The sequence below is a fragment of the Zalophus californianus genome, chromosome 2, assembly GCF_009762305.2.
Source record: "Zalophus californianus isolate mZalCal1 chromosome 2, mZalCal1.pri.v2, whole genome shotgun sequence".
Taxonomy (NCBI): domain Eukaryota; kingdom Metazoa; phylum Chordata; class Mammalia; order Carnivora; family Otariidae; genus Zalophus; species Zalophus californianus.
In genome coordinates, this window is record NC_045596.1 from 155846624 (window position 1) to 155870524 (window position 23901).

Sequence of the window (23901 nt, forward strand, 5' to 3'; positions counted from 1 at the left end):
AGGAATATTACTGATGCTTATTTTTTTAAACAAGAAGACAAACACTTTCACAGAATAAAGATGAAGATGCACTGGGCTGAGTGAGTCCAGAAGGGATAACGTCAGCAGACGAAGAACCACCTTCTTTCACAAGAAAAGAAAAAGATGGTCTCCATTTTACAGATAGCTCTTCTTCCCATTCATCCTTTTTAATGCCTGCTATGTGCAGACGATGTGTGTGGCAACACATTATTACTGCTCCTTCATCTCCAGAAAGAGGAATAAGAGGTTGTGTTACTTTAAAAGAGCCCCAATTTTTATGTAGTAGACAACAGCATGGTTTTCTAAAATTTTTCTAGCATGCCAAAGGTTATTTATTTATATATTCTATCTGCCTATCTATAAAATATGTAATATCATCTTTTAATATTTATAACACATATGCTTCATGTAATACATATATATATGTAAAATCAAACTGGGGGGCACCTGGGTGGCTCAGATGGTTAAGCGTCTGCCTTCGGCTCAGGTCATGATCCCAGGGTCCTGGGATCGAGCCCCACATCGGGCTCCTGGCTCAGCGGGGAGCCTGCTTCTCCCTCTGCCTCTGCCCCTCCCCCTGCTCATGCTCTCTCTCTCTCTCTGTATCTCTGTGTCTCAAATGAATAAATAAAATCTTTAAACAAAAAAGAAAAAAGAAAGCAAATGGGTTAAGTCAGCAAAATCAAGAGAACACATATGCAGATCACCAATATATGGTGCCAAAAAAGACAAAACGAGTAAGAAAACTGTAGAATGTTTACATTCTTGTCACCACATGTATGGGGAGAGCCAAGCACACAGTCGGAGTTTAAGCAAATGGGGCAAAGGTTCTGGCAGACACTGTGCTGAGCAGGGACCTCGCTGGAGCTTCCTGGCCAGCAGCCCCCAATGCTGGTGATGTCATCCTGAGAAAGGGACATGCGACAAGACAAATCACTCTTGGGGCACAAAACCTGTGCTACCATTAGCGATCCTTAATGGATAATGTAGGGAAGAATTTCAGAGGGGCTCCTGCAGAGCAGAAAGGAAGAGTGACAAGGAAACTCTGAGTTACGTGTAGAAGCATCATCTCGGGCTCGTGCACTGGGTACTGCAACCCTCTTGGAGTCTCCCACTGTCTCGATACCACAGATGCGGGTCACCAAAGGCCACAGAGGTTCTTGCACTGCCTCAACTGTCACGTTAGAAGTAACTGCTGCATGGAAGGAAGAACTAAAGGAATGCATAACAGGTGAACCATGTAAAAGCTTTTTACCTGGAAGTATTATTTCAGGAAAGCCCATTTTTCGGGCGATTGCAGTTGATCTATCCACCAGGTGTGAAAAATTCTTCTGAACCTGTGAGAGGTCGCCTGGCAAAAGCTTCAAAGATACCCAAAGTCCTTAAAAGAAACAAAGGATGCACTTTCAGTTCTCTTTATGATCTATACCATAAACACACATAGAAACGCTGAAAAAAAAATGCATTGTAGTAATATACAGATACTTTATTGTAAAAATGTAAATTCTCCCCCAGTTAACTTATAATTTTCATGACACTCCTATCAAAATCACAACAAGACTTCCCTGAGAATTTGACAGAGGTGTGAACAGATGTTTACTTTGGGGGGAAAAAAAACACGAGTAAAGACAGCCCCTATCAGATACCAAAATATTATGGAGCTGTAATGAAGTGTTGTATTAGTGGTAGAAAAGATACATATAAATCAGTGGAAACAATTAGATTAAGTACTATAATATATAGCAACTTAATATATAGTAAAGATGCATAACAAATCCTGAAAAAAGAAAACAATTTCATAAATGTGCTGGAATAATTTTCTTGCTACTTAAAAGAGAAATTTCTCACCTCACGTTTTCATTAAAATAAATTCCTAATATAATAAAGAAATAAAATGAACCTTTTTCCTAAGTATAGAGACAAATGAAGAAATCACACGCAAAAAGAATTATCTAGGGGCATCTGGGTGGCTCAGTCAGTTAAGCGTCCAACTCTTGATTTTGGCTCAGGTCATGATCCCAGGGTCCTGGGATCAAGTCCCATATGGGGCTCCACACTCAGCAGGGAGTCTGCTTGAGGATTCTCTCCCTCTCCCTCTGCCCCTTCCCACACTTGTGTGTATGTGCATGCTCTCTCTAAAATAAATAAATAAATTAAAAAAAAAGAATTATCTATACACAAATGGAAAGTTTTGATATTTATAAAGAAGTGAAAGGCAGGCTACAAATGGTGAAATACCTATAAGAAATTACAAGAAAAACATCAAATAAATGGAACATGTATAGACAATTCACAAAGAAGTACACGAAGTTGGTAAATATTTGACAAATCAAAAATTGAAAAATACATGTTCTATATAAGACATTGTTATCTTCATAAAAACTGAGAAGGAAAACTTTAGAAAAACTCATGAATGCACAGGAAGGGTAGGTAATTCACCACCAGGTAGTCTTTTAAATTAAAAAAAAATTTTTTTTTAAGATTTTATTTATTTGACAGAGAGAGACACAGCGAGAGAGGGAATACAAGCATGGGCAGGGGTGAAGGAGAAGCAGGCTTCCCGCGGAGCAGGGAGCCCGATGCGGGGCTTGATCCCAGGACCCTGGGATCATGATGCGAGCAGAAAGCAGATGCTTAACGACTGAGCCACCCAGGTGCCCCCCAAGTAGTTTTTTTTTAAACTGCAAGAGAACTATGGAAGTCTACTTTTCACTTTTGCACAGGACTAGCAGGGAACGAGCGAGGGGAGAGAATCCTAAGCAGGCTCCATACGCAGCATGGAGCCTGACACATGGCTGGATCTCACAACGCTGAGATCATGACCTGAGCCAAAATCAAGAGGCAAACACTTAACCAACTGAGCCACCCAGGCACTCAAAAAACAGTTAAAGATTTTTAACTATCAGCTTGCCAAGCAGGCACCGTGGTAATCAGCACCCACTGGCAGAAGTCGATGGAAAGCAATCTGGTAATATGTGTTATCTCTGAGTTTGAGCTTGTTCCCATCATCTGCCCTAGGAGTCCTACCTGTAGGAATTTTCTTGGGGAGGTAATCCTAAATATGGAAAAAGCTTCATGTATAAAAGTAGTCACAGCAGTTATTTAAGTTTATAATGGTTACAAAATAGAAAACACACTTAAGTGTTTCCCTAGGGGGATGAAATTTTCTTAAATCCAAGCAATGGAATATCATGCAGACAGCCACCAAAAAATATTTGTAATGAGCATAAAAACATTTGGAAAGTACTTGCTTCATTAAGCAGCAAGAAAGCAAATATTTTTTTTTCCACTTTTGTTTGGGAAAAAAAAGAAATTACACATACACAGCAATTTATTTAGTATAAGGATTTTCCACTCTAATAAATCATATCCTAGGCTAAGAGTTCTAAAACAACAAATGTATTTCAGATTCTTTAATGATTCCTCACATGTCTTTCCTACCCAGAACAACTGTGAATACATGGAAAATGGAATATGCTGAAAATAATGTGTTTCCTGATTGCCTCCACTTCAGTAGAAGATGGTTACAGAGTGGTTTAAAAAAAAAAAGAAAAGAAAAAGTGACCCAATCTTCAAAATTATCCCCAAATCATCACCATTACAGTATTTGAATTTTAAAATTTTAACTAGTTTTTAAAATATTATTTGAATTTAAAATGCAGTTTCAATGAATGGAATTTCTTAGTTAAAACTGTCAACAGAACAATATATGGAGGCACTAAAAACAACTTGAAATGTTTTGCTAGCTAGCCCGTTATTTCATATTAATATCTGTTCAGGGGTGCCTGTGTGGCTCAGTTGCTTTAAGCATCTGCCTTTAGCTCAGGTCATGATCCCGCATCCATCAATCCATCGCATCCATCAAGCCATCGGGCTCCCTGCTCAGTAGGGGGTCTGCTTCTCCCTCTCCCTCCCCCCACTTGAGCTCGCGCTCTCTCTCTCCCTCAAATAAATAAATCAAATCTTAAAATTAGTATCTGTTCATTTGTATTACTTTGGTCTCTTTCCTCTCAATTTTACTTAATGTAAGGGGAGAGAAAACTGAAAAAGGACTCATGGGATAAAAATTTGTTCCACAGATTTTCCACAGAATTTACAAAATACAGCTGTGATCCAATTCAGTGCTGAGTGCAGCCTCTGCACTCTTCAGTGTTAAATGCCTTCAGTAGGAAGCTGAGGTGAGCAATCCCCAGCAGGGTCTGCTTTGCATCAGAGAAAGATAGGGAAAAGGGCCAGAGTCCAAGGACCCAGTTCCAATGCCACCCCCCAAGCCCCCTCCCAGCTTAGTACGCAGGGCTGTGTACCTTGTCCTTTGTGATTCACTTCCTTCGCTGCTATCACTTTATTCAAGACTGAAGTGAGTGGCTCATTCTCCCCAATCACATGGGATGTTATCAGGGGCGACATGATTAGCTGTCTCTGCCGGATATAGGTTTCCATTGCAATTCTGGGAAAGTCAGAAATGAGAGGTAAGGAAAAAAGAGGAAGTTTCCATAGCACAGCTTCAGATAGGGTGGGTCCTATGGGAATAATCTGGAAATCTAAACACTAGACCCACCTGGCGAGAGGACTCTCCTTTTCCTTAATTTTTCCATGGGGTGCCTATCTTGGTCATTTCCAAGATGAATTCGGTGTCTAAGACAGGCACCCCCATGGAAAAAGGAAAAAACAAACCTCCTAAGGACAAACAAAACTGATAGCCAAATGTTAACAAAATCAGAGGCAAGACCTAATGCTCTTTCTGCGGTGGGACAGGCTGACATAATGGAAGTGAAGCCGCAGGAGGGATGGGACAGGTGATCTGGCCTCCAGTCCTGGTTCTACCTGACATAAGCTCTGGGCCTCAGTAGCCTCATCTGTATGCTGGGACTAGATCAGATGCCTTCAAAGGCCTCCATCTGGCACCAACACTCGACACACAGACAAGAGCAGCATGCACGCAGTAGCTTCTGGATGGCGTTCTTAGATTCTCACGTGATGGCAAACTCTCTTTAGAGTGATGATGGTACAGCCACCGGCAAACAAGCTTCATTTTAATGAGATCCAAGACCCAAACACAGCCCCTCCCGACAGCACGAGCACTCTCATGAACTACGTATCAGGCCGGTGCAGGTCGGCAGTCTCCCCCTCTGCTGTGGTTTTGTTCTCTTGCCCATGACGCAGGCTAGCTTTTTCTGCAGGCTTCTGATCTCGACCCTGATAGTAGCGGGGAAATGTACTGCCATGTCTCAGTCAAACCAAATACCAAATATGGCTGGGATCTGAGTGGCTGTCTTCAAAGGACTCTCGCTTAGATGGACTAGCAGAATCCATCCAGGAGACTCTCCTCGTACGATACGCTGTAAAGCTTATTGATGAGGTAAGCTATGAAAGCATTTGCCATAAATCTTAGGAGTTAAAAACCAGAGACTGTGATTTGCATCATGAATGCTCTACAGTGGCCGTTGGCTGCACAGTGAGTGGTAATCAAATTAGGGGGCTGGGCTCCTTGGAAACTCAAAGCATGTGTTATCATACAGTGAAGGCGATCTCAGGGCTCACTGTTCAACATGGCTGCGCGATGGGAGCTGGTTCAGAAATTAGGCAGGGGGGCACAAAATCTAAGGAAGAAACCCACGTCAGAAGTGAAACAAACATACAGAATAACTTTTCACATCCATGCATGCTGCTGCTATTATGTATATACACATATAATATGCATATATGCATAATGCACATATAATAGTGCTAAATAACATTATACATATATATAATAGGAACATCCATGGATGTGAAAGTTCTTTATGTTTATAATATATACATTTTAATATATCTAAATATATATTCATATTTATTCTATATATATTATTTTTACTCATAATGCTTAAGATATAGTCATATTTAATATAATGATACATTTAACTTAACGTATTAATAAAATATTATAGTTATTATATATCTATTACACTTAATACATTTAACACACTTGAATGGGTATGTAAACATTTATACTGGGATCAGCATTCATGAATTTGAGTCACTTCATAATTCAAATTAGCATTAAGCTATATAAAATATTTACCTCACCACATTCTGGTAGGGTCAGTATATAGGTGGTAGGATACTAGATAAGCGCATTTAAAAATTATTAATAGAAGCCTCTGGATGAAGGAAGGAAGTACTACTTAGCAAGAGCTATTTGTACTATTATATTTAGAAACTGGTCTAAAGGTAGCGGGCTTTAAACTGAAAGAGAAAGATTTTTACACTTTAAATAAAATTAGATATGATACATATTTTCTGTACAAAAAATAGAAATACAGAGTTAAACAAAAATGGGGCAAAATCACCTTTGGTTACATCAACAGAAGTAATCACTGTTAATTATGGAGTATATTCTCTGAAGTATCTAAATTTTGAGGCTTCCAATGCACTGTAACAATTTATAGTCTTATAAGTACTGTATATTTCCTCCTACCCAGCCAAACTCTGGATATTGTATATATTTTTAAAACTCGGTCAAACCAAATGCCAAACCTCCTTATTTAATTTGCATTGCATTGATTCTCAATGAATTTTATAGGCCATTTCTTTCTGTGTATGTGTGCATGTTTGTGTGTGTATATATACACACATATATTATTTTCTGTTCATATCTTTACGAATTTCTATTATTTACAGAGTAACAATATTCATCCTTTTTTCATACACATAGCAAAGATTTTACTAAATTTTATGCTGTACCTAAGTTATTTAACACTTTTGTGTGGTTTAACCTGTCAATCTTTCTTTTTCGGTCAGATCTTTGCAGTCTGAGTCAGCAAGGCCTCCCACATACCACTATTCCATAAAACCTCTATTTTCCTGTAGTATTTTAAGATTTTAGTTCTTACACTTACACATTTAATCACTCGGAATTTCCAGGGGCACACGATGTGTGACAAGGCTCTAACTTAGGTTTCGTAAATGGGTAGCTAATTGTGTCAAACAATTCATTTCTGCATAGCTGCTATTTCTCCACTGATTTGCGCTATGATTGTTTAAAAATCATCTATTAATTCCGGCATCCTTGGGCTGGTTTCCAGAATTCTCAGCGGTTGTACTGATCCGCTGTGGCAGCTGCAGGCTGGCTGAGACAGTCATCTTCCTTCCCTGGCACGACCGCCCTGTTAGGACTCCGTTCCAGCATCGTCGGCCGCCTCCCCGAGGCCACCCCCACTGGCGCCCGGGGTAAGGCGAGCATGACTGCTAGAGCCATGATGTTCACACATATGCTTCTTCAGAGCCCTGTGGGTTCACATCTGCTGGCTCATGACTCCCCAGGCGCCCACGCAGGGCTCCAGCTCCTGAAGCTCAGTCAGGAGGCCTTAGCGGAACGTTTCAAGGAATCCTCCTATGTCGTCCCAGGCTGGCTTTCCCTCCGCCAGCAGGAGCCCTGGCATTACTGGTCAGCCCCTCACTCTCAAACCTCCTAAACTCCTTCTACTCAAAGCGTGGTCTGCAGCCCGGCAGCAGCAGCTGGTAGCCTGTCAGCCACCAGCCTTCAGACCCACCAGACCACGTTCTGCATTCTGACAAGATCTGCAGAGAACAGGATGCCTTGTCTTCTGTGATACCTGCTCCAGACAAGAGTGCAAATACAGTTTGGCCTTCCTGACACCTACGGGGCACCATTCTCCAGCTTCTGGTGCAGATACAGATTTGCCCCTTCTATTCCATCGGTCCTTTCTGTAGAATCAGAAAAGCTAGGCTTACACTCCTCCATGTGATCCCAATATAAAGGACCTTGAACAAAGTCTTCTGTCAGCTTCTATCTCACAGTCTTCCAGCTTACGAGGCTTTCCTTCTGTAACTGAGCAAATGGTTCCTAGCACCTGGTTCTGTGTTAACAGATCATTCAAAGAACTAATCCAGGTCTCAAGTCACCTGGGATCAAGGCCAAAGTACTTACTGCTGAAAGGGAATAAAATGCTGCTTTTCTTCATCATCCACCTTCCCATGGATGATATCAGTAATATCCATCACTAGGAAAAAGATAAAACTTAATTAAAGAACTTAATTGCTTCAGGCTTCAGTAAGTTACTATGGAAAACTACGGTATCTGCAAACACAGGACACCAGAGAAGAGAGATACCATGTGGGGACACAAGGTCTTTGCTAGCAATGACTCTCAGTGCCCAGCCTGCAGAACAATTCATCGGGAGCTCGGGCACAGGTTTGGATTTTTCTCAGATCAATCCGGCAGACTACCTGCTTTTTAAATTTCTACACGACCAAGTGCTAAATTCTTGAGAAATCGGAAACCAGATTGGTTCTGTTTTGTTTTAGCAAGCCTGCATTCAAATACACAGAGCACACATATTTTTTTGTCAGGAGTGTCAACAGAATGGAGACCTGAGAGAGAAACTCAAGGCTCAAAGGGGTCAACTGTCCCTTGGACTTGACATGGCCACAGCCGGCTTCCACATACACGGAGGGAAGCCAGGGCTTCGGCAGTGCAGGACAAAAGATCACACAGGGATTTGCTGCTTTGTGCACAAGAAGAGCAACAAATACAGCACGGTCCTGGGTCTACTGTGTCTATTACCTTACTTATACTGATACTATTATTCGCCCTACTTTAAGAGATGAGGAAACACAGGCGCCTGGGTGGCTCAGTCGGTGAAGCGTCTGCCTTCGGCTCAGGTCATGGTCCCAGGGTCCTGGGATCGAGCCCCACATCGGGCTCCCTGCTCCACAGGGAGTCTGCTTCTCCCTCTGACCCCCTTTCACACGCTTTCTCTCTCTCAAATAAATAAATAAAATCTTTAAAAAAGAGAGAGAGGGGGGCGCCTGGGTGGCTCGGCTGGTTAAGCGACTGCCTTCGGCTCAGGTCATGATCCTGGAGTCCTGGGATGAGTCCCGCATCAGGCTCCCTGCTCAGCAGGGAGTCTGCTTCTCCCTCTGACCCTCCCCCCCTCTCATGTGCTCTCTCTCTCTCTCTTTCAAATAAATAAATCTTAAAAAAAAAAGAGGGAGAGAGAGAGAGATGACACTGAGCACAGGAAAGGTTGGTAACTTGCCCCAGATCAGGAGTTTTAAGTGGTGAAGCCAAGGTATGAACCCAACAGCGATTATGAGGCCAAATCACTTAAGCCAATCATGCCCTGCTGCCCGGAGAACTAGTAAGTGGGCCATCCTACAGCTGTTCAGACCAGGCAGGGCCCACAGCCAAGAGGCGAGCCCTGGGTTAATGAATTACAATCTGGCCATAAAACACACACTCACCATCCACTCCCCAGATAACCTGTTTGGAGATTAGAAGTACAGAGATAGGAGACATTTCTTGTAGGAAAAACTAAAGGATAAGGAAGGAAATGCCTTCTCAAAGCGACCCAAACCATAGTGGGTAAGGCTTGGGAAATCATAATGTTGGTGAAAGGGTGCTGCAAAAGCTTGCTGTCAGCCCTTAAGAGACGCCTGCAAACAGTGTTCCAAAAAAATACTGAAAAATCCGTATCTGGTGCACCCCCTCTTCCAAGGGGTGGTTCATTTGTCAATGCCGTCATATAGTTACTCTAGATCTCTGCTGATCGATGCTTGGCATCAAGGCTCAGAGTAAATTACTGTTCTCTCCGTACACACACACACACACCCACCCAGAAACAGAAAAGCAAGCAAAAGCTTCGTGTTCAAATCTCTTTGGCCCATTTTGAATGGCAGTGATTTAAGTATGCCCTAAATTCTTAGTTCAGTGGACTCTCATACAGATGGCTAAATTGTGCTAGGCCAGGGTTCCTTCCCTTTTCTGAGATTTCATTTTATTTGTGTATCAGGAGTAATGCTGTGCCCTCCTCAGAGACTGGCAGACCTTGAGCAGCGAGTGGGAGTGCAAGGTTGGTCAAGGAATGACAACATACACAGTCTCACGCAGAGGAAGCCTCGTTACCCACACAACCCACAAGGTCAGTCTTGCTGACATTTTCTGGCCATTTGTTCCAAGAGAATTAAGGCATTTCACTGATAGCTTTCAAAACTCCTTAGTGACTAAAACGTCAATGTATGACCAGAAATGTATTTCCTTAATTTAAGAAACTACAGAAGAGGGCGCCTGAGTGGCTCAGTCATTAAGCGTCTGCCTTCGGCTCAGGTTGTGATCCCAGGGTCCTGGGATCGAGCCCTGCATCGGGCTCCCTGCTCTGCGGGAAGCCTGCTTCTCCCTCTCCCACTCCCCCTGCTTGTGTTCCTGCTCTCGCTGTCTCTCTGTCAAATAAATAAATAAAATCTTAAAAAAAAAAAAAAAAAGAAACTACAGAAGAAAATGCAGGGCCTCTTGGGAGGCTGTGGGGCTTGATTTAAGCCAAGGACCCTCTTTGAAAGAGGTTACAAACCCAGTGTTGCCTTTGAAGAGTGAACCTCCCGGACAGGCAAACCACTTTCCAGGGAGAATTTTACTGGACTGAAATCAATATGCAGCCTGCAGTCAGGGAGAATGCCAATAGTCACAACAGAGCCTTTACTATGGTCCTACTGTGCACAGGGCACTGTGCGGGGCACGGAGGGAGAAACAAAGGAGGCAGGGTCTAGGTGAGGACACAGAACCCCCGAGAAAAGATACCTGGGAGCCCCAAGCAAATGCTGTGTGTCCGATACTCACGTTGACAACCACATTCATCTTACACTGTCTCTGGGTTTCCCTCCCTCCTATCTTTGTGTGCGTGTGGTGGGGGTAAAATCTGCTTTTTTAACCATTCTTAAATGTACACTGTAGCAGAATTAGGTACATTCACAATGTTGAGCAGCCATCAGCACCCTTCCTCTCCAGAACTTTTCCATCTTCCCAAACTGAAACTCTGTTCCCCTTAAATACTAGCTCCCCCCATTTTCCCCCCACTCTGCCTTCTGTCTCGCATAATGAATCTGACCACTCTGGGTACCTCATATAAGTGGGGTCACGCAGTGTTTATCTTTTTGTGACTGGCTTATTTCACTTTACACAACATCCTCAAGGTTCATCCACGTTGTGGAATTTCCTTCCCTTCTCAGCCTGTCCACTGTATGGACAGACCACATTTTCTTTATCCATTTCTCCATCCAGGGACACTTGGGTTGCTTCCACCTTTTGGCTAGTGTGAATAAGGCTGCTCTAAAGCTGGGTGTACAAGATCTTGAGACCTTCTGCTTCCGGTTCTTTTGGGTGGACACCCAGAAGTGGGGTTCCTGGGTCGTAAGTTCGACGTTTAACTGCTGGAGGCCCTGCCATGCTGTCCTTTACAGTGACGATACCATTTACATTCCTCCCTGGGTCTTTCTGTACCTGCTACTCCAAACGGTCTTCGGAGCCCACACGTGTGCTTTTTGCCCTCCTTCAGCTCCATGTGGCCCACCCGGACAATCTGGCACACAAGGCTGATGCGGGGCCGGATGAGGTCTGTGCTACTGAGGTCCTAAAGGGACAGAGAGCATGCAAAAAGGAGATGATGCTGCATCACCCTGTCACCTTTGTTTCTCTTTTCACTCGACAACAGAACACCGTCTCGAGCGTATTTCCTAATGCTGGAATAGCAGAATGACTCCCTCCCTCCCCCATACCCAGCCAAGAACTACCATGGCATCAGAGAAAAATGACTGTATTCAAAAAAGGAAGGAATTTGTTTGATTTCCCAGTTCCTACTTCAAATTGAGAAATTGAATCATTTTCAATCTAAAGTCTCTCAGGGTATTTAAAAATCAGGACACCTGTCACTGTTGCTTTATATTCTGCCAGGACATGGCTGAGCACCTGATGCATTTCAGTGTCAAATGAAATCAAAGCTTGCATGACGCTGACATTTATTGGGGATCTACACATGCTGGTGATATTTCATTTCATCTTCCAAATAATCCTGTGAGGCAACCATAACAGAGCTGGTTTCTGTAATTACTCATCTGTTTTATGAGAGGTATTCATTGAGAGCTTCTGGGTATCTACTGATTAATAAAAGATGTGTAGATGAGATGTCTCTGGTTTTTTTTGTGGTTCGTGTTCTACACTTGTTTGTATTCTTAAGGATGGGTGAATAAACCCATTAATGAGCTCACATATCTCATTCTTTTTAAAATCAGAAATAATTTAATTGCATCTCAAATTCCTTTCATGAAACAGCTGTCTAAGGCCTCCTTACTGAATCAAGAACTACTTTCTAAATAGTCATTCCAAATCCATCCTCCATAATTTAGTTAACTCAGGTCTCCAAGATAGGAATACATAGCAATGATAGATAGCATCAACTCTGAATTTCTGTTCTAGGTTTTGTGAGACTTCTGTTAATAATAGACAGACAGACTCTGGGTGACTAGTTACATAAATTGTGGCACACTGATACCATTTACTAAAGTACAATCATTTGTAAAAGAAGTTTCTGTAGAATGTTGAGTGATCAAGGAAGTGGTCACCACATTTTATTTAATTGAAAAGGCTAGACATGAAATTTACATCCCAAGAAGATCCTGATCGGTAGGAGGGTGGGGGAAAGGGGATAAAAATGCAGATTTTCTAAAATGCTATTGGCCAGAAGATGGCCCAAAAATTCAATAATTCCTTTTTTAAAGTGCTTTTTTCAAGGTACACATTGACTGATAAATGCCTTTTGGTTTTAGGGAAAAACCCACATGTCTGTGAACTGAGGAAGGGAGGTTTCAGGAAGAGTTCAAGTTCCTTCTCTTTGTTTACCAGGTGGTAAAGACATAGGTGGGTCAGCGCATGAGCAGTAATCACACCCCGCCTTGTCCCAGAAACAGGATGTTAACAGAAGGAATGAATAGTGAGAAGAAGAAATGAAAGAATGAATGAGAGGCTGACAAACCTGTACTGGGTCCACTGCTCTGCATCACGTTTTTAGGTGCTTTCCCTTAGACTCTATTTTCCTTGCTGTATGAGTGGTAAGAAATAAGGAGATAAAATATGCGTGTGGGCTTAAGGGAAGAAGGCAGAGAAGGAAGAGAGTGTCTCCTATAGGTCTGTTGGAGAGCAGGCGGCAGTGCTCCAGGGCATTTCAAGCACCCATGACGTAAAAAAGTGAGAGAACCCCAAGAAAATTCTAGCCCAAGAGAAAGAGAGTCATCACGCCCCAAGCTATAACCCAATAAATTTCCTTGCTCTTGACCCATATAGGGCAGCACTCCTCCTTCCTTGGAAAAGAGGAGGAGTTCAGGGTAAAGTCCATTAAAATACGAGCAAACAATAAAGTTGAGATCCCCGTCTTTGCCTAAGCTGTAACCTTGGTCTAGAATGCTTCTTCTCTTTATCAGCATTGCTCACTCGCTTGTCAACTTCAAGCTCTTGCTCAAACGGCCCCTTCTCACAAAGGTCTGCCCTGACCCACCTATTTAAAACAGCACCCCTTCCCCAGCCCAGAAACTGCCCCCCCCACCAAAGTACTTACAACTTCTAACATTCTATACAATATACTCATTTATTTGATCATCCTTTCTTACTGTCTCCCCGTTTGGGATAAAAGCTCCTTGACCAGAGATGTTTTTTCTGATGCGTTCACTGCTGTATCTCAAGTGCCTAGGATCATGGTTGGCATCTAAGAGGTGCTCGATAAATATTTGCTGAATAAACGAGTGATTATTCCTGCTAGGGGGATTATGATGATTTTTATTTTCAGCTTTCCATTTCTGAGGTTTTCCCATATACTTACCATGTGCATCTGCTAATATCATAAGCATAGAAAATGATTAAACACAAGGTAGGACTTACAGTAAAAACTGCTTGAAGGTTATTAAGCTTCTCTATTTCCTTGGGCATCCCATTACTGCCCCAACGAATTAGGTAATTCTCACTGGTGAAGGAAAAAAAGAAATTATCCTTAATGAAGGGCTAACTGGCAATGAAGCTGCCCTCGGCACAGACTTTGCAGGGTACAAGGCCCCAAAAAGCTCCGTTGAATTTATCAGGCAAGTGCGAATGTCACACCCAAGGGGCGGCTCCCTGGTTTCCCGGCTTTGGAGAAGCGAGCATGCCGAGCATGCCGCAGCCCAGCTCTGTGAGGCACACCCAGGGTGGACCCCAGATGAGCACGACTCGGGATGGGCACACACACAGCAGATTCTACCAGATTCCGCCTGGCATCTTTCTTCTACCTCCAATTCTTTGTATAAGAGTTTCAGCTTTGCTGAATCAGGAATATAATTTTAAAATAATCATTGCAAATCCATCCCCTGGAATCCACTCCACCACACTCAGATAAAATTGCTATTATAGAAATAAACAATTTGTCAGTAACTACTTTTAACCATCTGCTCAAAAATCAATCTGTTTTCTTAGCTGCTCAGCTAAGTAGTAGCGTGATTGTGGGTCAATGAAGCCTATTACCGTTCTCTCCAGTTTAAAAAAAAAAATTTTTTTTTGTCAGAGTTTATTTTTTAGAGCAGTTTTAGGTTGACAACAAAGCTGAGTGGAAGGGACAGAGAGTTTCCATACATACCCGGCCTCCTGGCCCCCCACACAGCCTCACCCACTATCAGCATCCCCCAGCACAATGGTACATTTGTTACAAGTGAAGAACCTACACTGTTATCTCATTACCCCCCAGAGTCCCTAGTTTACCTTAGGGTTCACTCTCGGCGCTTGCCTTCTACTGATCTGGACAAATGTAGGATGACACACATCCATCATTACGAAATCATACAGAGTAGTTTCACTGCCCTAAAATCCTCTGTGCTCTGCTGACACATTCTTCCCTCACCCTGCCCCCAATGGTCTTTTGAACCCTTTCTCCCTGTCTCCATGTTCTGATGAGTTTTATGTGATTCTAAGACCCAGAGAGTACACAAACTGTCACTGCACTGTTCCCACAAAGAAAGGCTCAGTAGTCAAAGGATTTTATTTTCTACCGCTTAGAGATCCTACCCTCTTTTCTAGCTCCCACTCTCAAACCAAGCAAAGGGCTCCTCAGGTGGGTGGCACGTGAGGGCTGGGCATTTCTGCAGGGTCAACAGCAGATGGCCTGGGACTCCACTACCTGATGAAGGTCGACTGGTCCGGGTCATAGAGGGCCATGAACAACTCGGCGTCTTCCCCAATGTTGCAGACAAAGTTCTTGAAGTTCACATAGAGGCCGTAGGTGTGGACAGCACTGAAGACAGACTGGCCCCGCAAGTCCAGGTTCTGAAGAACTGACTGAATGCAGAGGAAAAGAGAGAAAAGCCTCTTGGTTTCAGCAAATGGGGTATAATGGTAAAGTCACAGGCCAGCAAATGGGGAATAATGGCAAAGTCACAGGCCAGCAAATGGGGGACAAGTATAATTGCCACTTGAGGGGAGAAGCACCAACTGAGAAGGAAGTATATGTACGTGGCCAGATGATCAAGTGAGCAAAATACAATCACTATGATTCGGATGATCAAGACCGTCCTGCTCATGGGGCCCCTGGGTGGCTCAGTTGGTTAAGCATCCGACTCCTGATTTCGGCTCAGGTCATGATCTCGGGGTTGTGAGATCAAGGCCCATGTCAGGCTCCCCACTCAGCGGGGAGTCTGCTTGAGATTCTCTCTCTCTCTCTCTCTCTCTCTCTCCCCCCTCCCACCCCCATGCACATACTCTATCTCTCGCTCTCTCACTTTCTCAAATAAGTAAATAAATCCTAAAAAAAAAAAAAAGATTGTCTTGTTCAGGGCCTTGAGCCCAGCAAATTCAGTTAAGTGCTGTCTAAAGATGACAACTCATGGCTTAGTAGCTGCAAGAATTTATTCTCTCTCACAACGGCTTCTGAATGAACCTCAGAGGCACAAAAACCATGATCCATTATCCCTCTTTTTTGAGAACAGTTATAACTGCAAACAAGAGATTCCACTGGAAAGGCTTCACTCTCAAGTGTGGTTAGCCATTGGATCCAGGAACACAATTAAATATTATCACAACTGTACCAAAGAAACAAAACTACAAACTAAATAAACAGAAGCCTTTACTCATTAGAACAAAAAGATTGGAAGGCTATATACCAAAATATCAATACAGCTGAGTCTGTGCCATCATACTATGGGGGATCTTTCTTGTTCTTTCTTTGTACTTTTCTAATTTTTATTTAATGTCTAATTGTTACTTTCAAAACCTATCAAATGCTTTATTTTTAAATACTATTTTATTTAATTTGGAAATTGTATTACATATACCAAATACAGAAGGTTACACAGTACAAAGGCTCCCTCCCACCCAGTTCTCCTTCCTAGAGGCAACGATTAATTATCAATTTCTTGCCTATCTTTTCTGAGTTAGCCTATGCATATGCAAACACAGAGGTAAGTATATCCCTTTTTGAAACACAAAGACTAGTGTTTTGTACACACTTCTGAATCTTGTTCTTTTTCTGTTAATGCATATCTTTGCAATCTTTCCATATCAGAAAGTATACTGCTGCCTCATTTTTTTGGTTATGTTTTGCTTTTCAATGAGGCAATGAATGATTTTCTAAACATTTCTACCTCTGGTTGCCAACGACTCCCTTTCTCTCATTAAATACAAAAGCAAAAATGGAATCTCAGGGACTCAAATCTGCACACTGGCGGAAGCGTACCTTTTCTTCCTGGATCTTTTCCTCAATCCTTTTTGAGGCCATTTCATGGGCCTTGAAAAGGGCAATGGTGCTGGTTTCATCTGGGTCCAAAATATTCCCGTTGTCATCTCTCACGACCAGATCTAACCCAAGCATTCTAGAAAGAAAGGAGTGATCAGCGAGTTCTCCTCATTAAGAACATACCCCTTCCTGATGAGTCCCCAGGGAAGAACCCAGAGAATTTCTTCTAACCCTTTCATGGTTAGAAAGTTGGGTGCTGGACCAGTCAAGTTAAGAACAGCTCCTTCACTTCTCTTTTTGATTTCTGCCTCCTTTCCACATAACTTATGGTAAGTTATGAAAACTTATGGTAATGTTAACCAAACTCAGATGATATGCAAAGTAATTTATTCCACAGAACCTCCACAGGAAAGGCAAAACTGGCACCCCTTCTGACCAGATTCCTCTGACCAATGCCTTTTCCCCTGATCTTCTATTGTTTGGCATAAGAACAATGGTAGACCAAATATCCAGGGGCTCTGCCTGCTTTCCTTGAAAGTTCAATGTTGAGGACAGCCCTTAATTCAAGACTGTCTTCAAGGTGATCAGTGAAGTGGGTCCTGGCTGGTGGAATCTCATAACCTGTCTCATGGCATGGGCTCTGCTATCACTTAGATCAGGATTTGACTCTTGGCTTGAATACATGCTAGCAAGAGGACTCCAGGTAATTTACTTAATTTTGCAAAGCCCTGACTTCCTCATCTGTAAATATTCCCTACCCTTCAGGGTTGCTGCAAGAATTTAATGAGATAACATGTAAAGCACGTAACGCAGTATCTAGTATATAGTACACTCTCCATACATGGCAGGTCTTATTGCAGCAACCGGCACAAGAACACGCCTGGCTGTGTTAAGTTGTAGCTCTGAGCGTTACACAGGAGAAGAGCCATATGGTCTATGCAGGGCACAATCCCTAACCCAGGCTCTTATGCCCAATGTGCACAAAGAAGTAGAAAAAAAGATGTGCTTCATTCCAAGACGTTGGGGACTGTGGTGGAAACAGGATACTTCTATCTGAATGCCCAGCGTACATTCCAGGAACCAGCGACTTGGGAGCAGGGATGTCCAAACAGTGAGAAAGCGGGGGGATAATGGTGAAATGTGCCAAGTCTTTGGGAAAAAAGCAAAAATGTCTAATTACCCTCCCCTCCCTGTTTTATAGCATCTTCATCAAGGAGATTACATCTGGCAGGTTCCTTTCCATGGCAGCCAGACCCACAGGCCACCCAGACGCAGGAGCTATGGGTCTTGCTGACAGCTCAGACATTGAGCACTGATACACTGATGAAGGAGTTTCATTTCTTGAGCTGCTTCTAAAGGCTGGAGTAGGACAGCAGCTGTGTCTGACTGTCTGTGGGACATTAACATCCTATGCTGAAGACCAGAGTCCTCTAGGCCCATGTCACACTGTGACAAGACTCAAAAATACAGGGGTAGCACAGGTGCAAGGAGGGACCTGACTCAGCCCACCACAGCTGTTTGTGAAGAAATGCCCTAGCACATGACTAGCAATATAACCCCCTGTGGTTATAGTCCTATGAATGGACAAGTGACAAGGGAGGGAACAGTTCATTCTTAACCGTAGGAAGGGAGCATTAAACATGGAATCATAAGTTTGGGCTTCAAATTTCGACTTCCCCGCTTATGATCTCTCAAAATCTCCACATAGGAGATTTTGAATAATGGTTGAATCTGAATCCTGTATGCTATATTCACTCCAGCTACTTCCGAATACAGTTGTCAGAGTCTGTAACATTTAAGTGAGTAGGATAATGAGCTGTATTTTTACAGGTGTCAGAAGTATATTCAAGAGTCCTGAGGCAAAGGCGGAAGGGGGAAAAAAAACACATATGCACAACTTAAAGGTATTTAGAAAACCAAAGGAAATGTCAAACGGATCATCAACAAAACTGAGCAACCAACCCAGTCTTTTAAAAAAGGAGCTGGTCAGGAGGGATGCATCCCAGGCCACCATTAACTGATGAATTGGCTGATTTCTCACTTTCCGAAGGGCAGTGATGTCTAGAACCTATGTATCTGCCTGAGCTAATCAGAAGATTAACAAAGTGATTAACTCTTTAGAGGTTACTGGAGACGTAATCAACAGGCTCTTCTTGTAAATTTGGTTTCCATACACCTACACACCGTGGTCCCAGTTAGGGAACATGGAGAGAAAGACAGATAATGAGTCTGATGCTGATTTAAAATCCACTGTCGGAATAAAAACCGAGATCGATGCAGGCCTCAGAAAATGTGCCTTCCGATGCGCTGTCCCCTCCAGTCTTGTTTGACAGCGAAGTCCCATCTTCCCTGATCATGTCATCTCCTTGACACAGTAATCCCGCACAAGGTCTGGCTTATGCAAGGGACTGCCAAATTTTTCCAACAAAGTTAAATGTTTCCCAATGCAAAAAGAGAGCAGTAAGTATCATTCTTTGACAACTCTAAGGTCAAAAGCTGATGGCGAGCCACGTCCTTAGCATGAACGTGCCCATCTCTTTCCAAGTTCTCGCTGAAATCATCCCTGGTTTACCTGTTCCCATGATCAATTTTGGCTGTGACCTTTTTCTTGAGCTCTGCCAGTTCGTCCTTGGGGAGGGTTCCAGACAGGATCTGGGACCGCCATTCAATCAGGCTGTACGTCATCTGCTGCAGCTGGTGGAAGAGTATGGCCTTGTTGTTCTAGGATGGGAAAATGAGGTGGAGGAAAGAACAGAAAATAAAGGTGTGATGGAGGAAGGCGGCATCTTTTGACTTGACCCTTACTTTCTAAGGTGTTACTTAAGCAATTAATTTTGCCATATAGTAAGCGGTGCACTTCAAAGGGATTTTTTCTTTTTTAAATAGGGATGGCTTTGCTCTAGGCCACTCCCATTCCATCTTCTATTCCAACTTTAGAATCAGAGAAGCCATTGTAGGATGGATGGTTATACCTGATTCATCAGTATATCAAACTGTCCATGTTCAACCCATGGCCCTACTCTGTTTTAAACCCTCCAGAGATTTCCTCTGTCCTCTAGACACAGGAAATCACATTGTAAACCCCTTCCTATCTTGGGTCCTGCCCACATTCCCAGCTGCATTTTACACCAATCTCTACTTCGAAAATCTATACTCCTTCCATGCAAAAGCTATGTCCATTTCTCCTGAGTGCTCCAGACCTTCTCAATATGGTACTTCCTCTCCCTAGAACCACTTCTCTCCTCTTTTCCCAAACTTACCCCCATTTCACACCTCCTCACATACTACAACCTCCGCCAACTGCTAATTCTTACTTCTTTGGTCTCAACTTAGAAGTTTTTTGCTCGAAACCCTAACTGTCGGCTGCTATCCCTCCCACTGCTCCTGGAATTTCCTCCCATCCCGGCACTCAGAACCCAGACCATCCTCGCCCGTGTGACTCTCTTCCTAGACGTTAAGGTCCTACAGGATAGGATGAGGAGCTTGCTCATATTTGTATCCCTAGGAGCTGGTACGGATGTACTACATGTGTGAATTATGGTTGAAGAAAGAACTGTAATTTCAGAGATAAAGGATAATAGAAAATAAAATGGAGAATATTGTTTTAAGGTCCTCATAAAGCTGTTAGACCATCCTGGAAGTCGTCGGACCTACAATAATTAAACCATTATTCTGGGCTTCACTGAGAACTTCTATACCTGAACCAAACTAACTTATGACCAACTAATTATACAGACTTCTATCATTTTCAAGAGTCAAATATCTGATGTCCAAGCCATTATGACCTCGGTTTTATCTAAATGATTAATGTACAGATATATATTATATCTCTATATAAATATAAATAATGATCTATTATAAGTAATAGATCTTATCACTAACATATACATTGTTTACATAAATAACATATATCTAATCATTTTATACACACAAGATAATTTTAAATTGTGAAAAGTGCCAGAAGGAAAATAAATGGGGGCAATATGATTGGGTGTACATGGGGGAAGGAAAACACTTGAGATAAAGTCATCAAGAAAAACCGGTTTGTGTATCACTTTTGAAACATGCTTTTTTAAAAATAAAAACCTACACAATTCCACTCACCCCTTAAATACTACGAGATCACTTCTTTTTTATTTACAGGTGAAAAGTCATGATATATTTATATAACTATATACTTTAAAATTATAGGAAATATTATCTGCTATAAAAATAATGCAAACCCCCCCCCCACACACACACACACACACACGCCCAAAGAAATTGTGGATGGCTGTAAAGCATGTTCTTTTGTGATCTTCTTCTACAACAATCCCTGGGGCAGATTCCTGCGCAAATTATCAAGTACAATCAAGATACTGAAAATATCCAAGATACTCCTGAACAAAGAGTAAACGTGGAGCCAAGATCCCTCAGCCCAGAAGTGGGGACAGGGGGAGAGAGCAAAGATTAGCCGAGTGTGATAAAAGCTCGAAAAGAAGGTCAACGTTCTGTGAGAACACAAAGGAGAGAGTTGAAGAACTCCCTTGTATTCTCCATTAACACTACTGGATCTGAAAAATACAGACCACGAAACCTGCTTAAAATTTTGTAACTACCTACATTTTATGTGCTTAGCATTTTCTGAATTGCCTCTTTCTCATCAGCCAGTCTTTCTTCAAAAAGCATAAAAACGGGACTTCAAAAAGTTCCATTTTTTTGTTGTTGTTTTTGTTAATAAGCAAAGGTAAAAAACCCTGTTTGGTTTTTTTGTTTTGTTTTTTTTTCATGTAATTCTGTACAAAATGTTGCCATTCCATTTTCTTTTGACCTGAAAAAGGGAGTGAGAAATTAAGCCCATAAAATTTTGCCTTTCATAGCTGCTAGGCAGAAAGGAGATCTTTTTTCTTTCTTGCAACCAATCTGTCTACTCTTACTTAGATTTTTTTAAAGTGTTTTCTAACTTTAATGAAGATATTAGTCTTTATATTATAGTAAAAGAAAGGGGGGAGCTCAGACTCCTCTGAGAGACAAGGCTTTGTCTGTGGCACACGTTCACAAGTTCTTGGTCTCAATTATATTAGACACTATCCAAGGGAATTTAATTATTGCCTGTTCATATCAGCCTTGTTTGCCAAGATCCCCCCAAAAGAAGGATGAAGACAGCCATTCTTCTCTGATTCACTGTGCCAAGTGAATTCTGAATAGACAAGCTGGAATACACCAAAGGAAGCAATTTTGCCAATGACTTTAAGGAAATGGATTTCATTGCCACATTTCTAAAATTGTTCTAAGTGGGATGTTCTGTGCAATAGCTGGATCCAGATACTTTACGGGTTTCCAGGGAAGCACATGAGGACAGGTGAGGAGAAAATCAAGCACCCCCCACCCACAAGACCCTGAGCCAAGGACCTGAGTCTCCATCTGTCACGCCCCCCTTCCTGTCTTCTTTCCTGAATCCTACACTGCCCAAGCCTGAGAGTACCTTCTCTGTTACCATTAATCCCAACCTTTTTTGCACTAGCAGCCACTGTCACATAATTTAAGAGGGCAGGGAATTTATTTAATAATCTCTTTGTCTCTGCCACAGTCAGCACAACCCTGGGACATAGGTGCGACTCAAAAACAAATTTTGACAGTTCAAATGTAAAATGCTACTCTGGTTTCAATTTCAGTTAGAGCTGCATGAACAAGAGAAATCTAAATATTCTCCCACCAGAGAGTAAAGGCATCCCTGCACTTGCTTAGAATTTCTCCCTCTTTTCCACTTGGAGAGCTCAAAGGTCTCACTTTTTACATTTCCATTCTGAATGGTGCTTGCTCTCTCTAAGAATTTCTAGAGATAAAAACAGAGTCACAAGGGGAAAAAAAAAAAGACAGCTTTACCTTCAGCAATGGCAAAGAGGGATACAGAAGCCCTCCAATGAGTACTGTAGAAATTCTAGAGACCGTTGGGACAATGGCACCACCTCCCGGGGTGTCAGAAACCCGGATTCTATTCCTCACTTTCCCAAAGAATGCAGAAGACAGGCAAAAGACTTTTCTCTGGTCCTCCCCATCTCCTCTGTTCACCAACCTTTCCTCTTGCATGCAGGAGGCAAAAGGGCTGGACACCAACTACAGGCACTTGGTCTCTATCTCTCATTCTCTCATTAACTTGCTAAATGACTTTGGGCAAATCATTCCCTCTGAGATTCGCCCATCTGTAAAACAAAGGGACTGGGTCTGAGACCTTAAACTTAATTACTCCCGCAAGCAACTTCCTGATTCACTGTATCTGATTCTGACCTTGTCCCTCCCAACGTGCTCACAGGCTCCAGAGGCTCCATATCAAATTTCACCTGTGCAGAGCTCTCTGCAGGGAGTCTCCTGTCCTTCTCTAACTCCTGGGGTCCGAAGTGGCATCCTGGTTCCTGTGTGTCCTCACGCTGCACCGCCCCCGCACTCTGGGGGAAAGGGAGTCTGCATGGTCCCTTGACACCCCTCCTCTCCATCCGAGTGCCTCTTCTCTTCGCCACAAAGAGGCTTTGCCCGACTAGCAAAGGCTTCATTTTTGAAGAAAAGATGCCAGTAAGACAATTTTTGCCTCAGGAAGTAGCGCAAGAAATCCCGAGAGGCAGGCAACCAAGACAGGGTAAAACAAAACTGGAAAGATACCCAAAGCGTGTTCCCCCTGCCCCATCCTGGTTGCGCACCCATCTCATCCTGTCTCTCACGAGAGAGCCAGGCCCAAGCCTTGCCCACTCACAGATGGAATGCCCTGACAACAAGACTAAGTTTGCTATGGGAATTTTCTATCCCTGGTAATAAGCAGTCAGACGCTGGTTTCCAACCATGAGACCAGCTTAATTACACTTCAGAGCATATGCTCCAGCAGCCAGTAATAACCACCAGTTTCAAAAAAGATTAGACTTGAGTAGCTTTAATCTGCGCGGATATGCAAGGATGAGAAGAAAGGCAATCAATCCACTGTGTCTGGCAAATTCTCTACCCGCACCTCAGTTATGGGCACTTTCTCCCCTCCAGATTTTTTATACAACTACAGACTAGCTCAAGGTTTCATTGTACTGGCGAATTTTAAATGAGAGGACATCAGGGAAGCCTGGGTGGCTCAGTCGGTTGAGCGTCCAACCCTTGGCTTTAGCTCAGGTCATGATCACAGGGTCATGGGACTGAGCCCTGCATGGGGCTCCCTGCTCAACACGGAGCCTGCTTGGGATTCTGTTTCTCCCTACGCCCCTCCCCTACTCACATGCATGTGCTCTCTAATAAATACATCTCTTTTTTTTAAGATTTTATTTATTTATTTGACAGAGAGAGACAAAGTGAGAGAAGGAACACAAGCAGGGGGAGTGGAAGAGGGAGAAGCAGGCTTCCCACTGAG

General features: G+C 42.8%; 1 protein-coding gene across 1 annotated transcript in view; it reads right to left on the bottom strand.

The window, feature by feature from the left end:
• The window catches only part of DOCK5 (dedicator of cytokinesis 5), a 202846-nt gene that overhangs the window by 92858 nt on the left and 86087 nt on the right, over nt 1–23901 (bottom strand). Inside the window, 8 exon segments of the mRNA XM_027597925.2 lie at nt 1277–1402; nt 4326–4468; nt 7952–8024; nt 11297–11426; nt 13724–13805; nt 14988–15145; nt 16539–16674; nt 19111–19259. Of these exon segments, the coding sequence (XP_027453726.1) occupies nt 1277–1402; nt 4326–4468; nt 7952–8024; nt 11297–11426; nt 13724–13805; nt 14988–15145; nt 16539–16674; nt 19111–19259 (997 nt within the window).